Genomic DNA, 26,010 nt, shown 5'->3' with positions numbered 1-26,010 from the left:
GCGGTGCACTTCAGCAGTGGCAGTGTGTCACCTCTGCCTGCGCAGATTGTTTTGAGAGTAGCACGGGGGCTCGTGTTCACTGCTGATGACAATGTGCAGGCAATGGTTATGACTGCGTTGAAAAAGGGTGTTTTGTAGCTGAGAAGTCGCATTACTGTGCTCTGTGTACCTGTTGCTGTTTCCATGGAAGTAAATAGGACCCATTTAAGAGCAACCAAAGTAAATCCCTCTGCTGACCCTTGGACTAGGTCATCTGCCATCTGAAGGAGCAGTGACAGTGGTTTAAAAAAAAAAATAGATCAGTTAATGGTGTGTGCGCATTAGTACGCTTGGGAGCTAACGTGGCTAATGAGTGATTTCACAGCTGTGACGTACAGCTGTATGGCTGAGCATCTTGGCACAAACAGAGACGTTTTGGTGACGTGCAGGGACACGCACACGGTCACTCCATTGCCCCGGCGCCGCTGAGCAGCTCTGGCTTTGCCCCTGTGCCAGGCACGTGCAGTCCGTTTAACTGGCAGCACAGGGCCGCTCTGGGGCTCCCGGCCCGGCTCGGCAGAGCTCCCAGGACTGCTGGCCGCTGGCAATGCCCTCGCGCCGTGCTCCCTGCACGGTGCTAGCGTTATGAGGCGGTCACTCTTCAGTCCCGCGTCCGCAGGTCTCCACGAGCAGCTCCGCGGAGAAGCCTCCTCAGCGAGCAGCGCGCGTGGTGCTGTCACGCTGTAGGCTGAAACGTGACTGTAGAACTGGCCCTGGGGAGTGAAAGTTGTAAGCAACTCCTCGCTACCGCAGGCCGAACGGCGGCACGGCCCCTCCCGCCCGGCGCCCTCCAGCCGCTCCCGGGCCGCGGTTCCCGCTCGACGCGTTCGGGGCTCGGTTCGAGCGCTCGGCAGCGGCTTGGAGCCGCCTGGCGGGCGGGGCGGCGGGCGGCCATGTCCGGGCTGGCGCGGGCCGTGCGGCGGGCGGCTCCCGTCGGGCTGGCGGCGGCCCGGCACGGGGAGAGCGGCGGCGGCGGGCGGCGCTGGGGCTGGGGGCTGGCGCTGGGGCTGGCGCTGGGCGTGAGGGCGGCGGCGGGCGGCGAGGCGGACGGCGAGGCGGGGGAAGCGGCGCCGCGGGGCTTCGGCGCGGCCATCGAGAGGAGCCGGGACCTGCTGCGGAGGATCAAGGTGCCGGGCGTCGGCTCTCCTGGGCCTGGGGCGAGGCGGCGGGGACGGGGCTGCAGTTAGGGGGAAGCCGGCCGAGTCCCTCGGAGTGCCGCGTGGGAGCAGGTGGTGCAGTTCTCGTTCTGTGCGTGGACTCCGTAAGCGCTCTGTGAAGCGCTTGGTTGAATTGCGAACAGATACTTTTACTACATAGTTATGTGTTGTCAGATGTGTTTTCAGAGTTGCTGGCCTGCGATCACGCTGCCTGAGAGCAGCGTTTGCCCGCCCAGAGCACCTGGCACCGAGCAGAGCTGCGGCTGTGTGGCTGCGAGCTGCTCGTCCTCGGGGCACTGCTCTGCGCGTGCAGAGCTTGGGGAAAGCTGTTCACGGACTGTAAAGATTCTCCTTTGTTTCCTCTGCTTTTTTTCTTCAGGATGAGGCGGGCATCCCAGGTATCCTGGTTGGAGTGTCTGTGGATGGACGAGAGGTGTGGACCGAAGGTCAGTGTGGGGTGTCACCCCCGGCACGAGCATCAGGCCCAGTGCGGGCAGGTTCTGTCACAAGGCCTGTGCCTCGGGAGAGCGGCCAGAACGTGCCCAGGGAGCAAAGGGATGCTGCCATGGGAAACCCCTCTGCCTTCTGGGAATCGATAGCAGCAGCTCTCATGCAGTTTATTCTGACAGTATTTGAATGAATTAATTGTTATATACGCACAAAGCTGTTTCTCTCCCATCATGAGAGAACTGAGTAGCAGAGTGTCTGGTACCTTCTGTAGTGATACAAACTTAGTGACAAAATTGGACAGTTTTGTCTGGTCTCAGCGTAGCTAATAAGGAAAGCTGAGGTTTTTATAAGATTTGTGCAAAATGCCTTCCTCGACCTGCAGGAAGGTGCCTGTGGGAACCCGGGTCTGGGTGGTGGTTTGCCACCCTGGCTGCCAGACCCCATAGCGGGACAGCCCCGTGTGGGAGCATCAGCCCTGGTAGAGCTTTCCTTGTGGTGCCGTGCATGGATACCAAGATCAGTGTTGCCTTGAGTGAGGCAGCAGCAATGTGAGAAGTGTTTCCTCCTCCCTCCTTCATGGGGGAGAACCAAGAGCAGGTACAAGTTGCCTTTGTGACCATGGCACCAAATCTGCTTTATTGCTAAACTGGTGAGAGCGATTTGAGATTTGTGAGGTGTTTTCCATAGGAGTACAGCATCTGCATTCAGATGCACAATGAAAACACCAGAGTACGACTGTGCGTAAAAGAAAAAAAGAAATGGTCTTGGGCAACTGTTATAATTTACTTCTTGTTTTTTGGTGAGTTTTATTTCAGAGTCATTTACTATTTCAGAGTCATTTACTATTAGACTACAGCGTGACATAGCCTGACAGTGCACTTTTGTGATACTCGTACTGAAAACTATTGCACATCATAGCATTTATGCTGAAGCATCACCTGCACTTTCCTCAAACCCATCTCAAACTGAAGGCTGGTTGGAGAGTCTGGTAGTACTGCCTTAATTCCAGTTAGTGTTGCCAGACTGATGTGCTGGTTACATAGTCAAACATTGGTACCAAGATTCTTAAGCTTTCCTTTAGTTGAAGTCATGCCAGGAGATGATGAAACTGTGTAACAGAAATGTTTGGCGAAGCTTTACAATTTAGGTGATAGCTATGAGTTTGAGTAACGTCCTTTCTTAATGTCTGTACTGGTAAAATAAGAACCTTCACTATTTTAAACATTAACTCAGAGTACTAAAAGAGCACTGAGGACTGTTGGACAGTTATTTTACAATCCAGATTCTGGTTCATTTTTCTACGGTGAATATTTGACCACAGGAATGTAAGTTTTGGTTTAATCTTCAATCTTACTTAAAGTTTGTTTTGTGTTCTTAATCATTATTTTGGGATGATGTTGGTTAATACCAGTGGCCTTAATTAACCTGTCCTACGCAATTAAAATGTTACTCACTTAAGTGAACCAGAAACAGTCCACTGCTTCATGTCTCACTTCAGTTAGAAGGAAAACATCTTGAGGAACCAACAAATCTAGTGAGTAGCAAAAAGTTCAGCGTGTCTCTGTGTGAAATATCTCCCGCTGTGTTTTTCTTTCTTTACAGGTTTGGGTTACGCTGATGTAGAGAATCGTGTGATGTGTAAGCCAGAGACCATCATGCGAATCGCCAGTATTAGCAAGTGTCTTACCATGATGGCTGTTGCTAAACTGTGGGAAGAGGGGAAGCTGGACTTAGATGCCCCAGTGCAGAAATATGTCCCTGAATTTCCAGAAAAAGTCTACGAGGGTGAAAAGGTGCGTGGTTGTTTAGTGGTAGCACTCATTTGGGTTTTGTTCCTGCCATTGCTCAGCTGTGGATGTACAGGTGTTGTATGGCCGCATCCTGTAAAACACCAGAAACCATTCAGACACGTACTGATGGTTGATGCTTGAAAAAGCATCTCTGGAAATACGGATCTTCAGTTTTAGAGTATGTAATGTGCATTTATTGATATAGTTTCACTCCTTTCAATACATGATGTTTAAAAGCTCTTTCATCTCTGTCCTTTCCTCATGTTAGATTTTACTTTCTGGTGAATCAGCGTGCATTTTATCTATAGCAGACAGAGCTCCCATTGTCCTTTCCTACCTAGGTCACTATTACCACAAGATTGTTAGTCTCACACTTGAGTGGGATTCGTCACTATGAGAAAGATATTGCAAAAGTAAAGGAAGAAAAGGAAAAGGCAAACAGGGCAGTTAAACTAACGAAATCTGGTCAAGATAAAGAACAGAAAGAGAAAGATGGCAAAGGCATTGAAAAGACTGATTCTGTCACGTCAAAGAGGGAACATGAAGGTGAAGGAAAAAGCCGAAATTCAAAACCTGGCCGGAGGGACAAGGAATTTGAACACGAAGAGTATTATCTGAAGGAAAAATTTGAAAGTGTGATTGAATCGCTGAAGATATTTAAAAATGATCCTTTATTCTTCAAACCAGGTGAGTTACTATTGCGTTTGACCAAAATAGACCTTTCTGGTGGTTTTTGGTCTTATTGTTTCAAGTTGCTTTGCGTTCAGCGCAGCTTTATACTCTGTGGTGTCCCATGAATAGTGTTTGTGTGTTCTGTTTTTGTTCTGTTGTGTTACTTTCTTCTTGTGCCCCATTGAAGGCTTGATGGAGAAATATTTGGGCTGACCTTCACAAACTGTCCAGTTGTGTAATTGTCTTCAAGTGCCAATATTTATAATGCTTGAACCAATCAGGGCTTTATCGGTTCAATTTTTGATAGATATCTTGTATCTTAAACAATATCTTAAACAATGCACTGACTTTTAAGACTTTTGCTTAAACGAGTACCTTCTAATGGTACATCTGCAGCATAATTAAGCAGGTTCAAAATGGGATGGAGATAAGACTTGAAAGGTAATAGGAATGCCAGATGTTGCAGAGGACAGGGGGAGATGAGACCTAAGGTAGAAAGAAGACTTTCTTCCCAGTGCTCTGAGTAATGCAGTTAAGTGCCAATGAAACATGCCATTTTAAAGCAGATTATAACAAATTTGTATCTACAAAACATTTTGTAAGCAGGTACCAGCTTGCTGTTTTCATGCTCTGGACCTTCTAGATACAAACCAAGAACAATTTTATTGAGGTGGCGGGCACAGCTGAAAAACTGTACTGGAAGACCATGGAACCATAGAATTGCTGACGTTTGTTTATTGCAGGAGTTACATTTAGTTCTGGAGAGGAGACTGAAAAGATCCGTGTGTAAGTTCTAAGTGAGTTAGGTTAATAGGCAAATGAGATGCATTGCTGATAAACAGTAAATAATGCTCATGTAAGAGGAGAGGGGTCAGAAAGGGGAGAATCTAATGCCCAGCTGCCTTGGAGGGCTCTGGGTGACATCTCAAGTCAGGGATCTGTCTTGACTAGAGGCATTGCATTGAAAACTGTCTCTTGATAAGTGTATGTTTTATAAAAAGGTGTTAGCACCAGATAAGATTCCAAGACATGTTTAAAATAATATGCATGTTACTGTTGACAAAATCTTCCAGGATACTGTAGGACTGGAAGCACAGAACTGTCGACATAGTGATAAAAGTGAGTCAGGCCTTGGAAAACCTTGAGTGAATACGCTACCCTTGTCTCTTAATTTCTGTGGTGCAGACACACAAACAGGTCACAGTATGTCAGCGTCTCCTAAGCAATATCATGGTTTATTTCAGCACTCCAGATATCCTCGTTAATGGCATGGTGAATCTTGTGAAAAGAATGTTAAGTGTGGGTCTTCACATCTTGGCACGAATCCTGGCTGTACAGGCAGAGTCCTAAAATCGTGTTACAGCTGTTCTCAGAGCTACCTGCAAGTGCCTGTCTGCTGCCACACTGCAATTCCTAGGACCCACTATCATAAGTCTGTGACTTACCTGGTGTTACAATTGGAGTGAGGTCCTTACATTGATTATTCATTGCTATGTGCAGTTTGATTTGCACATGTGATTACTTAAATTTTGTCCTGCAAGCTTCCCATTTAAGCATCGTGCAGCTAACCCCTCCCCCCTTGCTCTTCGTTTCTTTAAGGTAGCCAGTTCTTGTATTCCACGTACGGCTTTACCCTCCTAAGTGCTGTTGTGGAGAGAGTTTCGGGGCAAAAATTTACAGATTACATGCTAAAAATGTTCCGTGACTTGGATATGCTGTCAACTGTGCTGGATGACAATGAAGCAATGATATATAACAGAGCAAGGTAAGCAAGAATGAGATGTTACTCTGCTGCTTCTATGGTGATTATTGCCCTTTCTGTCTTTGTGCCAACTGAATTAAGAGTGCGCAGGTTTGGTTTTTTTTTGTGGTCAGGCTTTTAAATGAGATGGGCCATGTTATCTTACAATTTTGTGTCAGCATTACAGTATTTGTTCTGCACATGTGAAATTACAGAGTAAGAAATAAAATTTGCAATTGCAATTGCATATGTGGCGGCGGAAGTGGCGGGGGTGACTCAGGAGTTTGCATTTAGGTTGGTTACAGGTGAGCAGGTAAATGTAAATGGGGGAAAACAGAGTAATGAGGATTGAGTTCTTATCTCTGCCCTTATTTTACTGAGCCAGCTGTATGAGCTCGGAGATTGATTTGTTGATTCATGTTTTAAGTTGCCTTGGGGGAGGAGAATTCTAACTGAATCACAGCAGCAGGTTATGGCAAGTGTCATAAAAATGAGGTTCAAACTTCTTACAAGTGTGGGTTTTAAAGTTCTATAGAAGAGAGGAAATGGTTATGAAGATACTGGATCCAAGTTTTATTGTACTTGTGTGTGAGTGTATGTCAAACGCGCTGTTGTTACATATAGTTGTTGCCAACAACAGTAGCAGTTGGTCATCTTTTAAGGATAGCTTTACTGCTGTATCCTTAGATGCTTTGTGTAGTTATTTCTTGCAAAGGTTCAGAGGTTCTCCAGCTATTTGTGGATCTGGATACTAGTGATCTTGTAAATTATCAAGCTGCTGTAGTCAAGTTCCTTTTAATATGTGTGTGTATAATAGCCCTTCTGTAAACTGAAACATGGCAGGGTTAAAAGAATTAGGGCAGATGCTGTTTTGTGGTCTTTTTATGGCTTATTTTACGAAAATTGGGATGCTCATGTGATGGTTTTTGCTTCCACATACAGCTAGCTTGATGTCTCAGACTGCAAAATATTGAGAAGTTGTGGTTTGTTTAATGGTTTGGTTTTGCTGTATTTCACTAAAACAAAAATGCTTAAAACTTGACATTTTCAAGATTTTTTTTAGAGGTGCAAGTCAAGCATTCAGCATCTCTGTAACGAGTTATGTTGTGTCTGAAAAAAGGACTGTAGGGGTGCTGAGATACGCAGGTCACCAGCAGAGCTGATAGTAGTCCTGGACCATTCAATGCTTTTCATATGTTGTATGAAATGCACCCATTCAAGACTGTCCTATTTCAGAAGCATGATTCTGTCCGTGCTGCTGTTGCACTGTTTATTCCACATTTCCAGTTGGTAGTTTTAACTTGGTATTTTAATGAAAGGTTTTGCAGGGCTCTCTTTCCTGCTTGCTTTGTTGGTTTCAGAATATTGAGTTGTATGTAGCTGTAATGGGGCAGGGGGAGAAATCGATCACAGATGGGGAACTACTGGCTCAGAGCAGTCTGTAACGCTTGGGTGGAATTTCAGCTCAGTCCTGGATAGTCGCAGGGCAGCAGTAGGATTCCTCTTTCTTGAAGCACTTTTTGAATCTAGTGTAGGGATCTGAGAGGAGTCCTGTGCTGGCTGATGTACAGCTTTCTGTCCCGTCTCTGCTTTTGTTGCCTTTGCTCTTAATGTACCCTAATAATAAGTAGGTTTGGTGCTTCTGTTGAAACAAAGCTTCTAACCTTTTTTTTTTTTAATTGAATTTTTGTGTTGATTTTTCTACCAAAAAAAAAAAAAAGGAAAAAATATTTTGAACAAGACAACGTTTTCATGAGAACAATCTAATGCATGCTCAGTTTGCCCTGTTAAGGTAGTTGTTCACAATAGCTGAGATGAAGAGTTGAATTTTCTTGAATTCTAGGTGTTACGTTTACAACAAAAAGGGACGCCTGGTAAATGCACCATATGTGGACAACTCTTACAAGTGGGCTGGTGGAGGCTTCCTGTCATCAGTAGGTGACCTCCTGAAATTTGGAAATGCCTTATTGTACAGTTATCAAGCTGGACAATTTAGAAACGCTAATGGCAAGCTTCTTCCTGGGTACCTCAAACCAGACACAGTCGCAATGATGTGGACCCCGGTGCCAAAAACGGAAGTGTCGTGGGACAGGGATGGTAAATATGCAATGGCTTGGGCTGTAGTAGAGAAAAAACAACAGTATGGCTTCTGCAGGCGGCAGAGACACTACGCGTCTCATACAGGTGGTGCCGTGGGTGCAAGCAGCGTTCTCCTGATTCTTCCTGAAGAGTTGAACTCTGAAGCCGTAGATGCTGCTTTAGTGGCACCACCTAGAGGAGTAATTGTGAGCATTATCTGTAATATGCAATCAGTTTCCCTCAACAGCACTGCCTTAAAGATTGCAAGGGAATTTGATAAAGAGAAACAGGCGCGATATTTAGATTAAAAAAGAGAGGTGAATAAGTGAACTTGAAATAAGTTGAATAAGTGAATGTGAAAAACAAATGGAAAAGGAGATCAGATTGGGCTCTGAGATCCCTAAGAACAGGTGAGGAAAAGGTATCAACAGTTCACTGACATGCTGGTAGTAGTGCCACGTTTACTGCAACTGGAATTCATCTCTCAGGGAAGTTCCATCCAGAAAAGAAGAATGTAACACTCCAAGTTGACTCCCTGTATTAACTGTGTATATTGTCATTTTAATAGCGGGGCTTTTTTCTTCATCCAGTTATTTGACCAACATTTAAAAAATAAAAACTAAGCACCAACAGCAGCCGAACAAACAGAGCATTGCTTTCTCGTATTGAGTACAGCAGCAGATTATCTACCTTAAGTGCTAAACTTTTAAAAGACCTAACTCATTATTCTCCAAGTTCAGATCTGCCAAAACAGTGAAATCAAAATGACTCTACTTTTGACTTTTGTGTTTTTACATACAACTCTTTTTTATTTGTTTTAAAAGCAAAAAACAAAAGCTACCTCTGGAATGAAGATTTCCATCAGAAGCACGTTTTTGTCAGAGCTGTGTATTGCTAAGAATTGGAAAAGAATGAACACAGAGTGATGTGTGTAAAATAATTTCTTATTTAGATATTCAGTGCCATTCTTTGTTTGACGTAAAACGTGAGATTAGTGTAGTGTGGAAATCAAGGTGTAATTTCAAAGCCCCATGTACCCGAGCAGCACAGCACGGTGAGCTGCCAGCCACCCCTACTGCTGCTGGATGGTACACGTGCTAGCTTTGGTAGCAGCAGTTGTAGCCAATAGCTGGAAATGCCACTGTATTCTGGAATATAGATTTTCCCTTTGTTCAGGAATTAGGAACTAAAATATCAGTAAAATTTCGAGCCCATTCTCAAAGCCAGTAGTAGAGATCTGACACACTTTGAGGTTTTTGTTTGTTTTCCAAAAGCCATCCTTTTTTCTGTTTTGGAGATTTACCTCACAGAGTTACTTTTGCACGTGACTGAACAAGGAATTTTGTCAGACTTCCAAATAAGCAGTATCTCATCTGCGTGTTTTTGATAGAAATACGGTAACAGCTGATGGTGTTTATTTGATGTATTCCATAATGGCAGGCAAGGTCTCTGTGATCTCCAGGACTTTATTTTTTGCCCACTCCGCTTCCTGTGGTTACATCAAACAGTATTTCCAGGTTGAGACAAAACAAACCATCCTGCAGAAGGAGTTCTAGTGCTTGAGTCTCTGCACTGGTCAGCAGTTCTGCCTCTGAGTTTAAGGAGCAAAATGTTTTGAGTAACAGTTGGAAGAAGTTAGCCTTACCTTCATCTGTCCCAAGCTAGTGTTTTTAGTATTAACTTCATAGTGATACCTGCCCCCTGATGAAATGCCATGTTGTCAACTCTGTTACCATTATGCCTGTGAACATTTTTGTCTAAGAGCAACAAACCAAGAAATTTCTCATTTTGAGGTGTCAGTGCTTTACCTGCACTGACCATAGGGCTGCTTTAGGACTCTTCATAATTATAAATAATTGTTCCTGTGCCTTAAAGCAGTAGAAGCTTGCAAACGGTTCACTTGGCTTTCCTGGCCCACCAAAACTTTACTCTTGTATTCATGAGTAATGGGTGTCTTGGTATCTCCAACATACCAGATCAGTACAGAAGGGGTAAGTAAACCTTTCAGAACAAACTTTCATTTGGTGAGGCAATATGTTCTGCTCTCAGAGATCTTTGATGTTGTTTGACAATTCAAGACAGAGGTACTGTGAACATCTTCTACAATGGCAACATTGCTTTTTCCAGTCTTGAGCACCTGCTAGCTGGGTAAGTGTGCAGCAGCAGCAGTCATTGCCAGTTTTACACAGGGAACAAGAGTAGGTAAGTAGTTCTGCATTGCTTTCATGCTGAAGAATTTGTGAATGGAAATTGACCGAACAAAATGTTTTAAATGTGGAAACTGTGAAAAGTAACACCACTACTTTAGGATCTAGAGCATGTTTTCTTGTATAATTGATTTAATCTGTGAATGGCATTTAACATTCTTGAAAACCATTTTGCGTACTAAAGAGACAACAAGTTTCACTAGCTGACCACTGAGAGAGAGTTTAGACAAAAACTGAGCACGTACAAGGGGTAGGTCTGGTATTACGCTTGTCTACATGTAATGAAACAGTAATCAGAGAATATCCTGAGTTGGAAGGGACCCACAAGGACCATCGAGTCCAACTCCTGGCTCCACACGGGACCACACAGTCCATGTGTCTGAGAGCACTGTCCAGTTGCTTCCTGAACTCTGGCAAGCTGGGTGCCATGACCACTGCCCTGGGCAGCCTGCTGCAGTGCCTGACTACTTTTAACACTAAGATATTCATGGCAGTATCCCACTCCCCTCACAGAATGATCAGCCACCAGCTTCTTAATATGCAAAGACCACGCAGCTTCTATGTCCTGTAACTTAAGACTTTAAAGGTCTACTGTCACGTGTACAGCTATGTAAAACATGAAAATGTTAGGAAGCCTACATTTTACCTTCCTCCATGGGTAGCAGAACGTGTCACTACTTCCTCTGATATTGCACTTAATCATAAATCTTACATTTTTATGTGTAGGGTAGAGGTAGGAAGAGAGCAGTGGGGAGACTAGGCATCAGTCTGACTTAGCACAAATAGTTAAGTCACAATATTGCTGTCGTCTTTGGCGTGAAGCCACTTATGTGACAGATTGGCATTAAGTGTAGAAAACTAGTCAACTAAAAGCAACTTAGGTGACCGACACGTCCTTAACTCGTACTGTGAAAACAGTTTGGCGCTGACATAAACCTGTTCTTAAAAGGCATGCGTACTAAATTGGTGCATCTGTTTCTGTATCGAACACCTACTTTTTACATCTGGTAATTATCAGTGTTCGCTATTTAATTAAGTGAAATAAAACAGCTTGCAAATGCACTGAATATCAGGTGTTTTTTTAATTAACTAAAAACATTAGAGGTTTTTTTAATCATAAAAAGAAAACAAGTTAAACAAATTCCCAACAGCAATGAGTTCACCAAGACAGGTGATATTTTAAAACAGGTGATATTGACATAGAACTTAAAATCTTAAGTAGTAGAACAAGGTATGAGCAAGGTGGTGTGTTTGAAGGGTGGATCATGGTATTAAAAATAAATCTCAATTTTTTAACAACCCTTTGAAAGGGAATGGCTTTTAAAAGCTAATTAAAAACAGGTTTCCTTAGTGCAAAAAGATAATGGTTAAATTTCAATACTTAGTACTGGAAACATGCACTGTTACTTGTGTGCCATATGCTTACACTGCCCTGAATGCTTTTAGTATTTTGCAAAATGATTTAAATACTTGGTTGGTTTTTTTTTTTTGCATAGGAATCTCAGTATAGAATACGGAGTGCAGATTAGAGGGAGGGAAGCCAGGCATGCCAGAATAGCATCTGAACATATGTAAGTAATTTTGCATCTGAGAAATATCTATTACCATGGAGTAAGTGGACCAAAGCCACACTGAAACAGTGGAGCTGCATGTCCTTTTTAAACCTGTCCAGCCTTTGTAACCCTTGCCACTGAAGCTGCTACAGCATTCAGTTATACAAACTGTATTCTTAGGGCAGTCTGTCACCATATGGTTTACCCTGCTGATGATTAACACAAAGAAGGATGCAGCTAGTCCAAGGTTCAGATTTTTATATTAAATGACACCACTCAATTACAAAACACTGTTTAAAGCTGTAAAAATAGAGCTCAACTGTCTGCAAACTTCCAGGAAAAAAAAAAATGCACTTCAGACCATTTATTGAGAAAGATTCCAGCTGATCAGCCACCAGTAGTTTCATTTTCACAAAATCAGTCATAATTACATTGTTAACATCAACAGGCATTTTTTTTTAAACAGGTAAGGCTTTCAGGAACACAGATCCTTCCCTATATGTTGAAGACTGTTCAGTGTTGCTTTCTTCTAAAGGAACAGCCTGTAAAGAAATGACAAATACAAGCAGCTTTCCATTAGTAGATAACCTTAAAAAATTGCTCATCCAACTGAAATTGGAAATTTGCGTAGTAAATTTATAAGGCTTTATGTAACATAAAAGCTAACTAACTTTGAGTCTACTCTAACCCAATCAGAACATGGTTGTCTTAGAATTCATCTTATTCTAAGCCTCAAGCATAATGTTGTTGGATTGGTTTTGTTTTTTCTTTTTTTTCAGATGCCTTTAAAATTTCAGTCTACTGTTCTATTCTTTAGTGGTACAAACCCTAAAGTGAAACAGCTGCTAGGAGTTCTTACACATATCCCACTGCTCAACAGCCTCATTTCAGGTATTCTGTCTTCATATGAACTATATCCGTGTAGCAGTATGTGGTACATGCACTGCTATATATAATTTACTTATACATTTAGATTTCATCCTTTAAATGTAAGGTGAATGAAATCTGGACTCATTTTTTAAATTACTTTTAACCCTCATCTGTTTCCAATGCTTTCCATGTATCCTGGACATTGGGTAACATTTCAGTTTACCAGTGCTATACCATATATATATGTGTGTGTGTGTATAATTAGCAGGTTATTCACCTTATACAAAAAATTTGATTAAGTAATGTGAACCAGGGACTGCCTTACATTACCACTGTTTAAAAATAAAACAAGCGATCCACTGCTGACTAGCAGTGGCATGGCAGTACTTCAGGCTGGCCAAACCCTCTAAACTTAGTTCAGAATTAAATACCCTGTACCTGTTAGTTAGGCTAAAGGGAGTTACAGGTCACAGGATCTAAAATTAAGTGTTTCTGATCAAAATCTAGCTCTCAACTCCCTGGCCTCTCTGCTCAGCCATTATAAAACAAAAAAACTGCATAAAACATTGTAAATGGGCCCCAACATGCAAGCTTTTTTTTTTTTTTTTAATTAGCTAACACTCAGCAATTTGAGGAATAAGCTTTCCGGCACCAGTTCTCAAAAATCAAAGCTAAGAGATCCGCAGGCTGTAAGCACACAGATGTGCAGTTTTAAGTGTAATATTCAGATTGCTTAAACATTTCTGCTTACCTTCTGTGAGCCGTGCTTTTCCCCCAGTAGGCTGACACAGAATAGTTGAGCAGCCTACACACAGCACCACTGTCTGAGCATGGCTGAATACAGTGGTGATCTTGTAGCATCCTGCAAAACAGCATTGTTAAATTTTCTACTGAGTATATCTAGTATGTTTTTAATTACATGTGTAATCGAACCCGATACCCTAAATACGCTTGTTCAAGACTGGATGGTTATTACATTATAAAGTATACCAAATAAAATGTAGTATGAAGTACTCATGTGCTTTTGCTAGCATGACATAGCAAGCAAGTTAGCTAGCTGAAACCGGCGTGCCTCTCCCATGAAAATCATTAACAGAATCTGCTGGCTGACAAGCCCTCCTGTACCTGCAGTACGTATCCTGCAAGAAGCAGGAGCTGGGTGCCCTACCTTTGTTCTAGACCAGCCTGCTCTGCTGAGCTAGAGAACCCCTTAGATAGAGAACTGGTTATTTGCTGGAGGAGAGCATTGCTCATGATAAAGCCTGGCAGCTGTGAATACAAGCAGTGCTGTTTGAGGCTGTTTGCTTTCTGTTAATCATTACTACACATACAGCACAGTTGTGTTGTGCAGGGCTAGCACCATACTGACACCAAAAGGCTTGTGCAGAATAGCTTTGGTGCAGTCCAGATTCAGGAAGAGGCATCAGGAACACTCTGAAACTTCTAAATTCGACAGCTCGAAGAAAATATGAAATCAATTCATACAAATCTTAGACAAGAGGATCTTCACACCCTTCGTTACTCTCCTTGAAAAATATTTTTAATTAGTTAGGAGGAATAAGAGAGATAATTTGGAACATATTTAATGTTGGGGTGGATATAAAATACAGACAGAAAGGTGAGCATGGCTGCCATTTTCAGTGTGCGTGGGGCCTGGAGAGGATAAAACAGAATGCACTGTGAGAAGGGTCCTCAGGAAGCTCCCCCAGAAGAGAACTTACATTGGTGGTGGTGGTTGTTTTTAAGCAAACGCTGTATTTTCCAACAGTTTTAACGATTTTACCTCGCTTTTTAGATGGAAAAGAGTGTCTGAGAGCTTCTTAGACATCTAAGCTACCAAGATAACAAGAGAAACTTGTTCCACACCAATTCCTTACTTCTAGTCAGGATATCACTACTGTGAGTCTATGCATTTTCTACTGTTTTCTCACTGTTACAGCTTCCTTATGCTGCAGTAGTGTCTGGGAAATAAAGGGCAGCATTTGCTGATTTCTGTACGAGTGCAGCTGCTGCGCATCCTCGTGTCACGGTGCCAGAACACGCGGTGCTGGAGCCAATAAAGGCGGTTACGCTGATGCTTCTGAGCCAAAACCGAGGTGCGTGAAGAGCAGACGTAGGCAGCACCTGGGCTAGCAGCCTCCCCTACCCGGGCAGCGCGCAGCACAGGGCGGTGACCCGCGGGGACGGGCAGCAGGGGCAGCGCTCCTCCGCCAGCCGTGACCCGCGGGCGGTTACCTGGGCACTTCACGTCCATGAAGTAGGAGTTGGGGCTCTGCACCAAACGCTTCTTCTTGTGCTTCCTCCTCTCCTCCTCCAGGGAGGGGTGCAGCAGGTCCCTCGCCAGCTGGGTAGGACAGAACCGTACCGTTACAGCGCGCACCGCAACCTCCCCCCCCCTCCGCGGCCCCCACGCAACTCACGGGCATGGCTGCGGGCTCCCGCGGTGAGAGCTGCTCTGGGCGCTCGGCGGACTCAGCTCGATGGTGCGGGCGGGGCCGGGCCGGGCCGAGGGGCGGGGCGCTCATGGCGCATGGATGTAGCGGCGGGTGGCCGCTAAGTGGCGGAAATGGCTCTTAGAAAAGCGGTTATGGGTCGGAGGCCTTTCCAGGGCCTGCGGCGCCGCATCCCTTATGCGGAGGGCTAACGGGCTAGTAGAACTTGTTGTAAGCGTTTGCTGTGTGCTTAGGTGAAGATGCAGATTTCAGAGCTGCCATGGTCTCTGTAGTGCTGCCGCTGTACACCAGTTCCCAAACACCTCCTTCCGTGCCCCAAACCTGACGTTACTCTGCGGGAACAGACCCATGCGCTGTGGTGCTTCGGGCCGATCTGTTGGCTTTCCTCTTCTCACCATCACAACCACCACCCTGTGAGGGCAGTGCTGTGTTAGTGTGTTTCCTTGCTCTCCAGGGCAATGATGACATGCGTATTTCACAAGGCCTTCTTGCTGTATCATGGGGACTTTCATCTGAAGTGACTCACGCTGCCCGGCACAGGCTGGCTGCGAGGTCAGGAGCAGCCGTTACCAACACAGCGCAGCCAGCTGATGGCCTTGAGGCTCCTCCTGCCTCCCAGCCTTCTTCAAATGAACGTGGTTTATCAGGCAGGGGAGAGGACCTGGGCTGATTGGTTCAGAGTCTGAAAGAGATTTATGGTTTTCTTTGGTTAAGAAAATAACTTTGTATATTAAACACCACCAACACAATATAAAGGGCTTCTGAAGTACTGTCCTCTCTCACCTCTTCCCTGAGCGCTTCCTTTTCAGTGTCTGTCCTGCAAGGACCTGCAGTGCTGGAAGAAGGCTTCAGGTTCACAGGTTACATGAAAAATTGGTTTCTGTGGCAGGAGGGACACACAGGATGGTGATCTGAAAACAGGATGTGTTCCGGGCACATCCGTCTGGTTCTCTATTTTGATTGTACTTGGAGATTCATTTCCTTTTCACAGCTGCCTGTGGCTCAGCAGCCTGCTGAATGCCTTGGTGACCATGCATCACCTTTGATCTTGTGATACAAAGGGTTTTTTTTTTTTGAAGTATAGGGTTTGGAAAACAGAAATGCAGCACTGAGTTAGGGTTGCAGGAGAGAAATGCAGTCTGTTTTGGGTGGGTTTGTACTGCAAGGTTACGGCCTGCAGAGACAGAGGCAGACTCAGGTCCAGGACAGTGACCTGCCCTTCACAGCCTTTTAGCAAACAAAGACTTCCATTTCATTTTAGAGAATGTCAAACCTTAAAACTGGCAGAATTTACAGATCAGAATCGCACAATGCTTTCCCTTTCTGGAACTGAACTATACCTACTCTAAGTAAAGACGTAATTTAGCCTCTGCTATAGGAAGTTCTGCAACATATACACCTGGAAAATTTGAGCGATTAGATTGCCAGAGTACTGTTCTTCATAAAGACCAAAACAATTGAATCTATGCACTGATCTCATTAAAACTACATCTTAAAAGCAGACCGTATCAGCATATCAGATGAACATAGAAGTATCTATCTGCAATGAGAGATGTATTTACTGTAACTGGGGAGTACGTGACTTTTTTTAAAGGAGTGTCACATGTTGGTCATCAAATGGTTGTAAATGGCAGAAGCATCTGCCAAAACCACAGCTGTTAAAGACGTATCTCAAGAATATGATCATATTAGCTATCAGGAGTCCCAAAGCTAAGGATTAAAGTTCATGTTAATAATTTTCAGTTGTGTGGCATTCTGGGAAAGACTGCCTCATAAGCTTCTCTTCTGTAGAGCTTGGACCTGTCGATTCTTAGTAGTGCCAAAAATACCAGGATCTTGGTTCTACCAGTGTTTCAGACTCTGTTGTTTTTTGAACTGTCTCTCAAAACAATTGAGTCTTGGCATTTCCTGATTTGGTGCACATTGAACAGAAGAGCTTGATCAGAGGAAGATTTTCACACAGTTCTATTTGTATTTAGCTGGTCTTATCTTCAAACAGAGAGGAAAAAAGATTTTTGAAAGTTATCTATCATTTGAGAAAGTAAAAATGAGAGTGAGAATGAAGGAGCAGATCTGTTACTGTCCTAAAAATGTACGTGGCAGTAAACTAGTCAAATATTTTCCTTTTTTTTTTTTCTTAATGCGTACAAAGATTGTTGTATTTATTGCATATGAATAGTGGAATTAATTGCATTTTGTTGTTAATACCGGTGCATTTCTTAAACTGCTTTACCAGATGCACTGTACATACACCTCAATGACTAACAGAATTCTGCCTTACCTGGATGAGCTCAAACTGGTGAGTTTCAGCAGTGGTATTCACCAAATTACAGCTGTTGTGTAGGGTTTTTGAAAGGTTTTGAAGCTTTGTTTTGTTTGAAATCTGCAAATCAACATCATAGTCTCATAGCCAACATTTTGTCAACACTGTTTGGTGCTATATGCTTTTACACAGAGACAAAAGGTAAACTACAGTGTCAGCCATTTTCTGCTTCCTGTTCAGTGTTCCTCATAGTGGTTCTCCTTTGCCAGGATAAAATAGAAAAAGTCCACTGACCTATTTGACTACAACGCACCATAAAACAAATGCTGTCCTTTCCAGTTTAGTGCTCTAACCAAGACTGGTTTCAAAGCATCTTCATGGACAGTGGGTCTGTTTGAAAGGACCTCTCAAAGTTCTACTAACATACTGTAACGTACTATTGTACAATTACATTTTTTGCGCGTCTTAGAAAATAAAAAAAAGCCTTCATTTATATATATATTTTTTAATGTAATGTTAAAGTTCATGGTTAAGTAAACATCTGCCCTTTGAAGCTGGCTTACTGGCGCTTTTCCACATCACAACAGAACACGATATTGCAAGGCACCAGTGTAATTAAAGAGATGAGTAATTTGCATTATTTTCCTATAAAACTACTCTTGAGTAACAGATGGCGATCACAAACATACTGCTCCAGAGACATATGGAAACCTGTTTGTTCCATCCAACTCAAGAGTGAATATTAACCCCCAAAGTACTTTCTTCATTGCTGAAATAGAATGTAGTAATCCTCAGCATAGCCCTATTTACTGTACTCATGAGCAGCTCCTGTCTCTGAAAATACAGATCTTGGAAATATTTCAGAGGTTGGTGTTTCATTTGCAGTTTCCTATAATCTGATGATTCGTGACAGTCTGAATTAATTGATCAGTTGGGTTTGATTGCTCCAGTGCTGGGCTGCCATTATCCCTTAAATCTTGTGTTAGGCATTGTCATGGCCCATCTCAACGTGTAGATGGCCCAGCCCCAACTCGGGCAGTACATAAAGGAGCCAAGCAGCCATATTGGCAAAGTCCACCTTGAACCAGGCTGAGCTCTACAGGTGTCTGGGAAAAACTAAGGGTCACTTTCCCCCAGTCTGGTTCTCCTGCCTTGGTTCAGCCCCGCCAGGTGATGTCAAGGTCTCCCAGAGGTCTTAATCACATAGTGATGTTTTTGCTTGAATTGCTACATAGCACCTATGTTATAAAAGCAGATTTCAGTTCAATTAACTGGGAGTTGCATTAGCACGTATGACAAGCTATTGAATTTGCCTTGTGCAGAGTTTTACATCAGATCTGTCACTGGGTTACTGTTTTTAAGGTTTGCAGTCACATAAATATACAAGTCAGGGGCACCACCAAATTAAGATGCTTAATAAAAAAGATTCGGAATGGTTCATAATTAGGAACTCAGTCGCTTTTGCTTTTTCGGGGTTTATTGTGGCTGTTTGTCTGGAGGGATTCCTCAGCATACCTCGCACAGCCCTGGCAGCGGGCAGCTGTTGGTTGGCCCCGTGCCACCCTGTCCCTCGGGTGGTGTTTTGTCTGCTGGGAGCAGGGACGCTAACCACGGCTGACACTGGCAGCGTTCAAAACAAATTCTGCTCGAGTCTGAGTTCAGCATATGTGTGGGGCGCTCCGAAAGTAATGCCTCTTATTTATTGCCCTGGAGACGACAACTGGTACAAAGAGCATGGTAACACTGATAGAGCGAACTCTCAGCTGCAACACGCTACTTTCCAACACAGTTGCCACCATTAGCTGTGCGTTTCATCAGCGGGACCTGGCACCGCGATTTGTAGTGTCAGGATTTTCTGTTCGTAGCTTGCCTAGAGACTACAATTCTTAAATTAAATTAAAGCAAGAGCCCTTTGTGTCATCTTAAAGTGTTTCAGTAGCGTTGCTCATTTTTATAGTGCCTTGTGACACCCTGCGAGAAGCATCGCAGCCAGCACGTCACGAGGATGCCTCACACCGAGGGGGAACTGTCAGTGGAAAAAGACGGGGAAAAGAGTTCATTCGCACGGCCCAGCATCGCGGCACCGCGCAGGACGCGCGCCGAGGCGGCCCCTGGGGCACAGCGCCGCGGACTACAGCTCCCATCGGCCCCCGCGGCGCCCCTCCTCCTCCTCCTCCTCCTCTTTCTCCTCCTCTCTCCCCCCCCCCGCCGTGGTGCGCGCGCAGGGCCCGCCGGGATGGGCGCGGCGCGGAGGGGCGGGGCCGCGTTCCGCCTCCTCCCCGCGCTGCCTGGGCCACCCCCTCCGGCTGCGGAGCCCGAGCGAAGATGGCGAAGACGTACGACTATCTGTTCAAGCTGCTGCTGATCGGGGACTCGGGCGTGGGCAAGACCTGCCTGCTCTTCCGCTTCAGCGAAGACGCCTTCAACACCACCTTCATCTCCACCATCGGTGAGGGCCGAGGGGGCTTCTCGGGGCCCTGCGGGCGGGAAGCGAGGAGGGAGGGACGGGGGGGCCGGGGCCGGACGAGCCGCCGGGGCAGGGCCTGAGCGGCGGCACCGCGGCCGTTAGGGCCGTTAGGGCCGCGGGGGGCCCCGCGCGGAGGAACCGCCGCCCCGGGGCCGGGCCCTGCCCTCCGCTCCGTGCCCGCCGCTTCGTGCCCGCCGCTCGGCGCCGCGCGGGTCCCCCGGCCGTGAGGGGCGGCCGCGCCCCGCCGCTCTCTGCCCCGCCGCTCTCCGCGCGGGCCGCGGCCGCATCAACAGTTGGCCCGGGGCTCGTGGGCATCGTTCCGGCCTCTGCCGGGGAGGGGAGGTCCGTGGAAGGCGCGGTGCGCTCGGCGCTGCGGGGAGCGGCCCGGGGACGGAGCGCGCTGCGCTAACGGGTTCGCGGCGTGAGGGTTCCTTAAGTTGTTGTGTCGCTGCGGGGCCTTCGGTGTGCAAGTTTCCAGAACGAGGAAGAAGGCCCCGAGTGCCGGAGCCGGCTCCCGCGGCGCGTACAGAGGCACCTCCCTGCCAGAAACGGAGGGTGCTCGTCGGCGTGGTGGTCGGAAGGGGCTTTCTGAAGCTCGGCCGGCCTGCTCCGGCCAGACAGCGCGGCAGGCTGCAACATCTGCCGCTCTTAAAAGACTTTCTGCTCCAATAAACCTCAGCAGAATTTTACAGTTCTTCTCGGAGGTACTGCTGCATTGCGATCTCAAACGGAACTTAAGAGCTGTGGTTAACTGCTTGTAGTTGGGATTGCTTTTTGGAATAAAACCGAGCTTCGTCTTCTGGAATGAAGGGGTGAATTGCAGCAGAGTTTGCTTGTACTCAGCACAGCGACGCTACTGCTGCTGTCGTTGAAGAATAGCACTGAGATAACGAGGGAACTCTTCTTGCAGTAAGGAAATGGAGGCACGGATGAGCTGAAGCAACATGTGGCTTGTTGTTTCTCTCTGCCTGCTCTTTGCTGCCCTGTTCAGAATACTGTATCCATAACAGCAGCCTGCGGAGCCTGAGCAGCAGCGTACCTGGAAGGGTGCTTGGCTCCATGTGATAGATCAGAAGTCTTAAACCTTAGTAGTTACTGTGCAGGATTCCAGAAAAGCCTAGAACAGTATCGTGCTTCTCATACTTGGGAAGAGGCGGCTGACATAATGCTGTCCTTGGGGCATCTTGGTGCTTCTTGAGCTGCTTCGCATCTTGGTGGCTCTTTTTTTGTCTCTTTGATTCACTTCAACATCTCAAGGACTGCAAATATGATTCTTTTCTTCCTAACTTACTCAGTTATATAGGGTTTGTTCTCTTGTTTCCTTCCTCTATGATTGCTTTTGTGAGGGCCCTATTATTAGCAGTAATAATTTTAAGAAAGTTGTTGAAAATTAAGGCGTACTTCTGATTCCACAGGTAGTAACTGTGACTTCATTTCAGTTGCATTTTCCTATTTTTGCTGTTTGTTTCTCCTGGTCTCTTTGTTTTTAGCAAAGGACCTACCAGGAGGAGTTGGCTGTGCAGGAAATAGTGAAACCGTTCATACAAAGTGCTGACATGCCTAAATAGAAGTATTCTTTTTGTTTTGTTTTTTTTTTCCTTCTGTATTCCTCATGAGTAGCCAGTGTTACTTTCAGTTCAGTCACGTAGATCTAATCTGTGTGTTCTTGGAGGTGCTTTCTGTTTTTACAGAATGGGGGCAGTGAGTGTGTGCTGGCTGGTCAGTGCCACTCAGTTTTACCGTCACAGCTGATAATATCAGATGTGCTTAGGGGAAATCTATCTTTAACAGTTCTGAATTTATTCCTTGATGGATAGAGCACAGGCCACAGTGATGTGGAGGGAGCTGCAGGGAGGCGATGCGCTTCCCAGACGTGCCCCTGCCGGTTGGAGCTCTGAGGTCCCCAGATCAGTGTTCTGAACTGAGTGCACTGCCTCTCACTGTGGGGTTTGTAGCTTCTCCAAAAAGTTGATGGGACTTCCTGTGAAGATACACGTTCAATTCACAGTGGTTCTGATGAGTACACACACTATTGCGTGCTCTCAGAGGTGCCCTCCTTCCTTTTCTGGCCCATCTTGCTCCTGGCAGGGCCAGAGTTCCTTTAACTTTGAAGGTCTGAGAAGGCATGTGCGAGAGGCGGACGCTGTCTTGGGTCTGATCTTCTGCCTCAGCACTATCTGTGAGAGAGGTGAGGCAATCGGAGGCTTCTCTTAACTGTGTGGTGTTCAACTTGTGGCCGTCTGCTTTGTTGTATTGTACATCTCTGCAGAAATCAAAGCAAGTTTTACTGCTATGATGGAAGGGCCTGCTAAACATCTAAGCACCAAATATCTTTTAAATACTTTTTACTCTTATTGTTGTTTACTAGCTTCAGTTACAAGAGCAATGGAAACATCTTTCATAGGGAAATATGGAAATGCTGTTATACTTTGGAATATTTGAATAACTTAGGCTCAGTATTTGTTACAGAGATGAACTGTAGTTGCTCTGTTCTTGCATGGCATACTTGTGTTGTTCTGAACCATGTGTTTTGCAGATTCTCTTCTCTTCTGCAGTCATGCAAAGCAAGCCTTTCAGGCTGAATGCTTGTGGATTGCTTGGAGGTTTGCAAACGGTCTCTTGACTTTGCTACTCAGGATTGTTAGTGGTGTAATGAAGGCTGCACGGTTTCAGACAGTAAGGGCTTCTAGCCTGGTGCCCCGTGGCTAACAGTTGCGTGAGGAGTAGGATACAAATGCAGTGCACATGTATTTCTTATAATTTATTGGTCCTTCTTGTTCTTCATGTGCCTCATGGCTCGAGAGTGTGTCTTGAGTACTTGGAGTAACTGATACGGTTAGCAAACCGCGCTGTCAGTAAGAGAAGTGAACCCCCAGTCTTCCTGAGGTGATCCTTTTTGTTACTGTCTTCAGCTGGGGTTTAGTCTGTGGTCAGCAGCTTTGCGTATTTTTACACAGGGTTCTGTAGCTCTGTTTGCAAACCCTCTGAAAGGGGTTGATGAGTCGTAACAGTGCTGTGCTCCCCAGTGAGGATCATCTCGTCGTTAACATGGGATGAAACCTTCTCCACTGGAAATATGTTACGTAAGGTTATGTTATTTAGCTTGCTTCCTGAGTGGAAACTTCTGCTTTCGCACAGTTCTGCGTGGAAAATAAAGAGCAGTTGTCAGCTATTTTTCGTACTTGAACACCTCCTAAAGCACAACTTTATCTTGGTGTATCTGGCATGCGTTTTGTTAGTATTTTCAGTGTGGTGCGCGAGAAGAGGGAGCGTTAATTTAGAAGTCTCTGCGTATCCCAACTTGCTGTTTAAGGAGTGCTGTCTGGTAAAACTGGATTGGGTTTATCATTCCAAATAATAAGGTTTATTCTTTGCATTCCTTTTAACTTCTTGTTTAAGCTGTTTTCTCTGAGAGTGAAGTCGTACCTCTTAGCTGATAGCTTTTCTGACTTTGTGCAAGGGCTTGCTGACTCTGAAACAAAACGCGCTGTGCTTACTTTTTAATCCAAGATGATATCAGCGTTTGGCAGGAAGTTGCCCGTAGGAGATGTTTCAACTCTCAGTGCACTAACTTGTTGGTTTTACAGAAGTGACTTTTCCATAGCCTTCATCTTGCAAAATAGGACACAACTCCCGCAGCTGAGCACGTGTGTGCTGACCTTATAACACTTCAATGAAATTCCCCTGAACAAGCAGAATTACCAGCTTCCCTTTTGCAAGGAAATCTCCGCATCTGTGATGTGCAATAGAAATGGTTTTTAGCATACTGAAGTACAGTTGTGCCTCTTTGAATATTTCTGCTCTTCCCTGCCGATACCTGTAGGACGGGCAGAGAGGGCGGTTGCGGCGGTGGATTATTATTGCCGGTTTTGTGGCGGTGATTGTCTTCCTCCCCCTCTTCAGTCCCCGCTGTTGTCTCTCTCACTCAGTTGGTCTCTCCTGGGCTTCTTCAGATGGTGGGAGCTGCAGAAGAAAACATGGTGATAGGTCAGCAAAGAGAAGTCAGGAAGGAGTTGCAGGGGATACTTTATTAATGGTAGTCATAATTAGGGAATTGTAGGGGAGATTTTAGAGTGGGACTAGTGTGAGTGACTCTGGTGGTGCTGTAATGTACACGTACGGAGTGGAAGTGCGTGCGCAAGTCTTGCAGGGCTCGGGACCTGTGTGAGAAGGAGCTCAGGGGCCTGCAGTGGAGCACAGGAGGCAGCGCCGTGGACACAAATCTGAAACTGGAAGCGTGGCTTGGTTTTCAGAGTACATTGGCAGTGGTTGGCAAGATGTTACCCTGATAATCAGAAGCACTGCAGCTGGAGACAGCTTAGGTTAGAAATGTTCAAGTTAGCATCTCTTCTGACTGTGCATCTGATAGCCGGTAACAAGTCTGCTTAAACTTTAGTTTGCATCTGCTGATGAGACTGTGCCACCCTTTCATATTCTGCAGTGGGCCAGCATGAGTGGAATCGCTTGGTTTTTATTGAAGATACTTCTTCAGCTTTCTTGCTGCATGTTACTGTGAAACAGGATGGCAGATGTCTTAACTGTTTTATGCATCTACTTAATTGGCAGATGGAGCTGTGTCTTGGTTATGTGTTATCTGGTTATTTGAGTGGCAGCAGGGCAGCTTAGAGCTGCTTTGTGGTGTGCTTTACGCGAAGTAAAGAATACAGGCCAGCACTGAGCGACTGGAGGAACACTTGTATTGTTTGATTGATGCAGGCTCGGAGAGAAGTGCTGAATTTTTTCAGTCCATCTGCAATAGGGCATCCTTTTAGAAGAATGTCTTGACCTGAATTCTTTCAGAATTTAACTGGGATTCATAATAGGTGATGAAGAGTACATGCGCTATTTATCATGATGCTTTATTTCATGTTTTAGGATTTAATTGCAAACAGATACCTGATTTCCAATGATGCCGTTGTTGATCTTACTGCAGTTGTGGTAGCTTGAATGCTCACTCTATCAAAGTGACCATAGATCTGTACAGTGGATCTGTTCCTTTTCTAACATGAACAAGCTGTGAATAACTTGAATGGGCTCGCACTGCTTAAAGCTTCTGTACGAGCAGGGTTGATCCAGAGGCGTTCAGTTGCCTGACTGGCATGCAAGTCAGAACTCAAGCTCGTGCTTCCTGTTCCAGCTGGGGGTGTTAGCCTGGTACCTCTAAAGGTTTTTCACCAACAGTTGCATCTGGTGTCAGTTTCATCTTGTGGTTTGTAGCAAGCTTTCCTCCAAAATGTAAGCTGTGACGCTTTTCATGAAAGGCAGCTGAAGTACTGCGTGTTGCAGAGGACTTCTGCTCAGGAGGACAAGCGGTTGAGGAAGTTTAACATGATTGATCCTGGTTTTGTCGTATTGTACGAACATGCTGATTTGAGCACCACAGAATCAAACTGGTGGCAAATGTTGACTGCATTCTCGTGTATGTATGGCAGCGTGTAAGAATGCGCAAAGCAGGGAGGACGCTAATAGGAGCCAGGCACCATGTCTTGCTTCTTGGGAAGAGCAGGCTGAACTCAGGAAATGGGTGAGACCAAGCTGGCACCAGCCAGGGAGCACAAACACTGCCACCACCTGCTATGCACCCCGTGCAAAATCTTCCTTTCTTTCATCTGCCAGAGAGAAAGAGCTCTCCTTTACTGACACAGTTTGTTGTCTGTATGGTGAGACATCGGATGGGATCGGAGACAAAGTGAGGCATCTGTGTCCAGCCAGGCGTGGAAGGAAGCGGGAAGTCACGGTAACCACTGCCTGGAGAACTTCTGTGGCTTAGCAAAAGTACTGTGAACATCCAATGTAGGAAAAGAAGGTGAAGTGGCCATTAGAAGAAGTGTGAATAATGTACAAAAAGCAAACAGTAATGGGCCAAAAAGACGAGTATGGCCCTGATTAATAAGTTAGGTGGTTTTGCTTGGTAGTTTAGGTAGTAAGAGCCTTTCAAATAAGGCCTATTTTCTTATTCATATAGGCAGTTAAATAAAGCAGCCCTTCTTCCCCCATGTCCTTCACTTCCCTAGCAAAAAAAAATCCCCATGTAGTTACTCCCACGTGAAAACATGAGTTTAAAAAAGCCTCTTGTAAGAAAGCCGTTTCCAAAATCTGTTAAGAGAGCCATCTTTAAAAATAACTTCTGTAACTTTAAACTTTGTGCTTAGCCTTTTGGCTTGCTGTGTGTTGCTTTGTTAGGAACTTCATGTGCTCTCTTCTTAAACATGACCGTATTTCAGACTCTAACTAAAAGTCCTCAACCAGACAGTTGGTCTTAAGATATA

General features: G+C 45.2%; 3 protein-coding genes and 1 long non-coding RNA gene across 7 annotated transcripts in view; 3 read left to right on the top strand and 1 right to left on the bottom strand.

Moving 5' to 3' along the window:
• LACTB (lactamase beta) lies at positions 933-8,257 on the top strand. The gene is given in 6 exon segments (XM_021407509.1): positions 933-1,166; positions 1,576-1,642; positions 3,249-3,439; positions 3,778-4,123; positions 5,708-5,873; positions 7,693-8,257. Coding segments are annotated over 6 exon segments (1,569 nt in total).
• Positions 11,614-15,138, bottom strand: RPS27L (ribosomal protein S27 like). Its single transcript, XM_021407832.1, has 4 exons — positions 14,979-15,138; positions 14,794-14,902; positions 13,310-13,420; positions 11,614-12,230 (listed from the first exon to the last, which is right to left on the bottom strand). Exons 1-4 carry the CDS (start codon positions 15,081-15,083, stop codon positions 12,202-12,204), a joined length of 354 nt encoding a protein of 117 aa, XP_021263507.1. The 5' UTR covers positions 15,084-15,138; the 3' UTR covers positions 11,614-12,201.
• On the top strand, positions 12,238-14,555 carry LOC110403989. The gene is made up of 2 exons (XR_002441996.1): positions 12,238-12,579; positions 14,354-14,555. It is a non-coding gene; the product is annotated as an uncharacterized LOC110403989 (long non-coding RNA).
• The window catches only part of RAB8B (RAB8B, member RAS oncogene family), a 28,771-nt gene continuing 22,247 nt past the window's right edge, over positions 19,487-26,010 (top strand). For 2 of the 4 annotated variants that reach the window (XM_021407829.1, XM_021407828.1), the window contains exon 1: positions 19,487-19,723. In XM_021407829.1, coding sequence (XP_021263504.1) covers positions 19,600-19,723 — 124 coding nt within the window. In that variant the 5' untranslated portion in view covers positions 19,487-19,599. The remainder of the gene's footprint in view (positions 19,724-26,010) is intronic. The other 2 variants (XM_021407830.1, XM_021407827.1) reach the window with 2 other exon arrangements.

This window comes from Numida meleagris, chromosome 9, assembly GCF_002078875.1.
Source record: "Numida meleagris isolate 19003 breed g44 Domestic line chromosome 9, NumMel1.0, whole genome shotgun sequence".
NCBI lineage: Eukaryota > Metazoa > Chordata > Aves > Galliformes > Numididae > Numida > Numida meleagris.
Note: the sequence above shows the minus strand (reverse complement) of the source record. Positions and strands in the feature narration are given on the sequence as shown.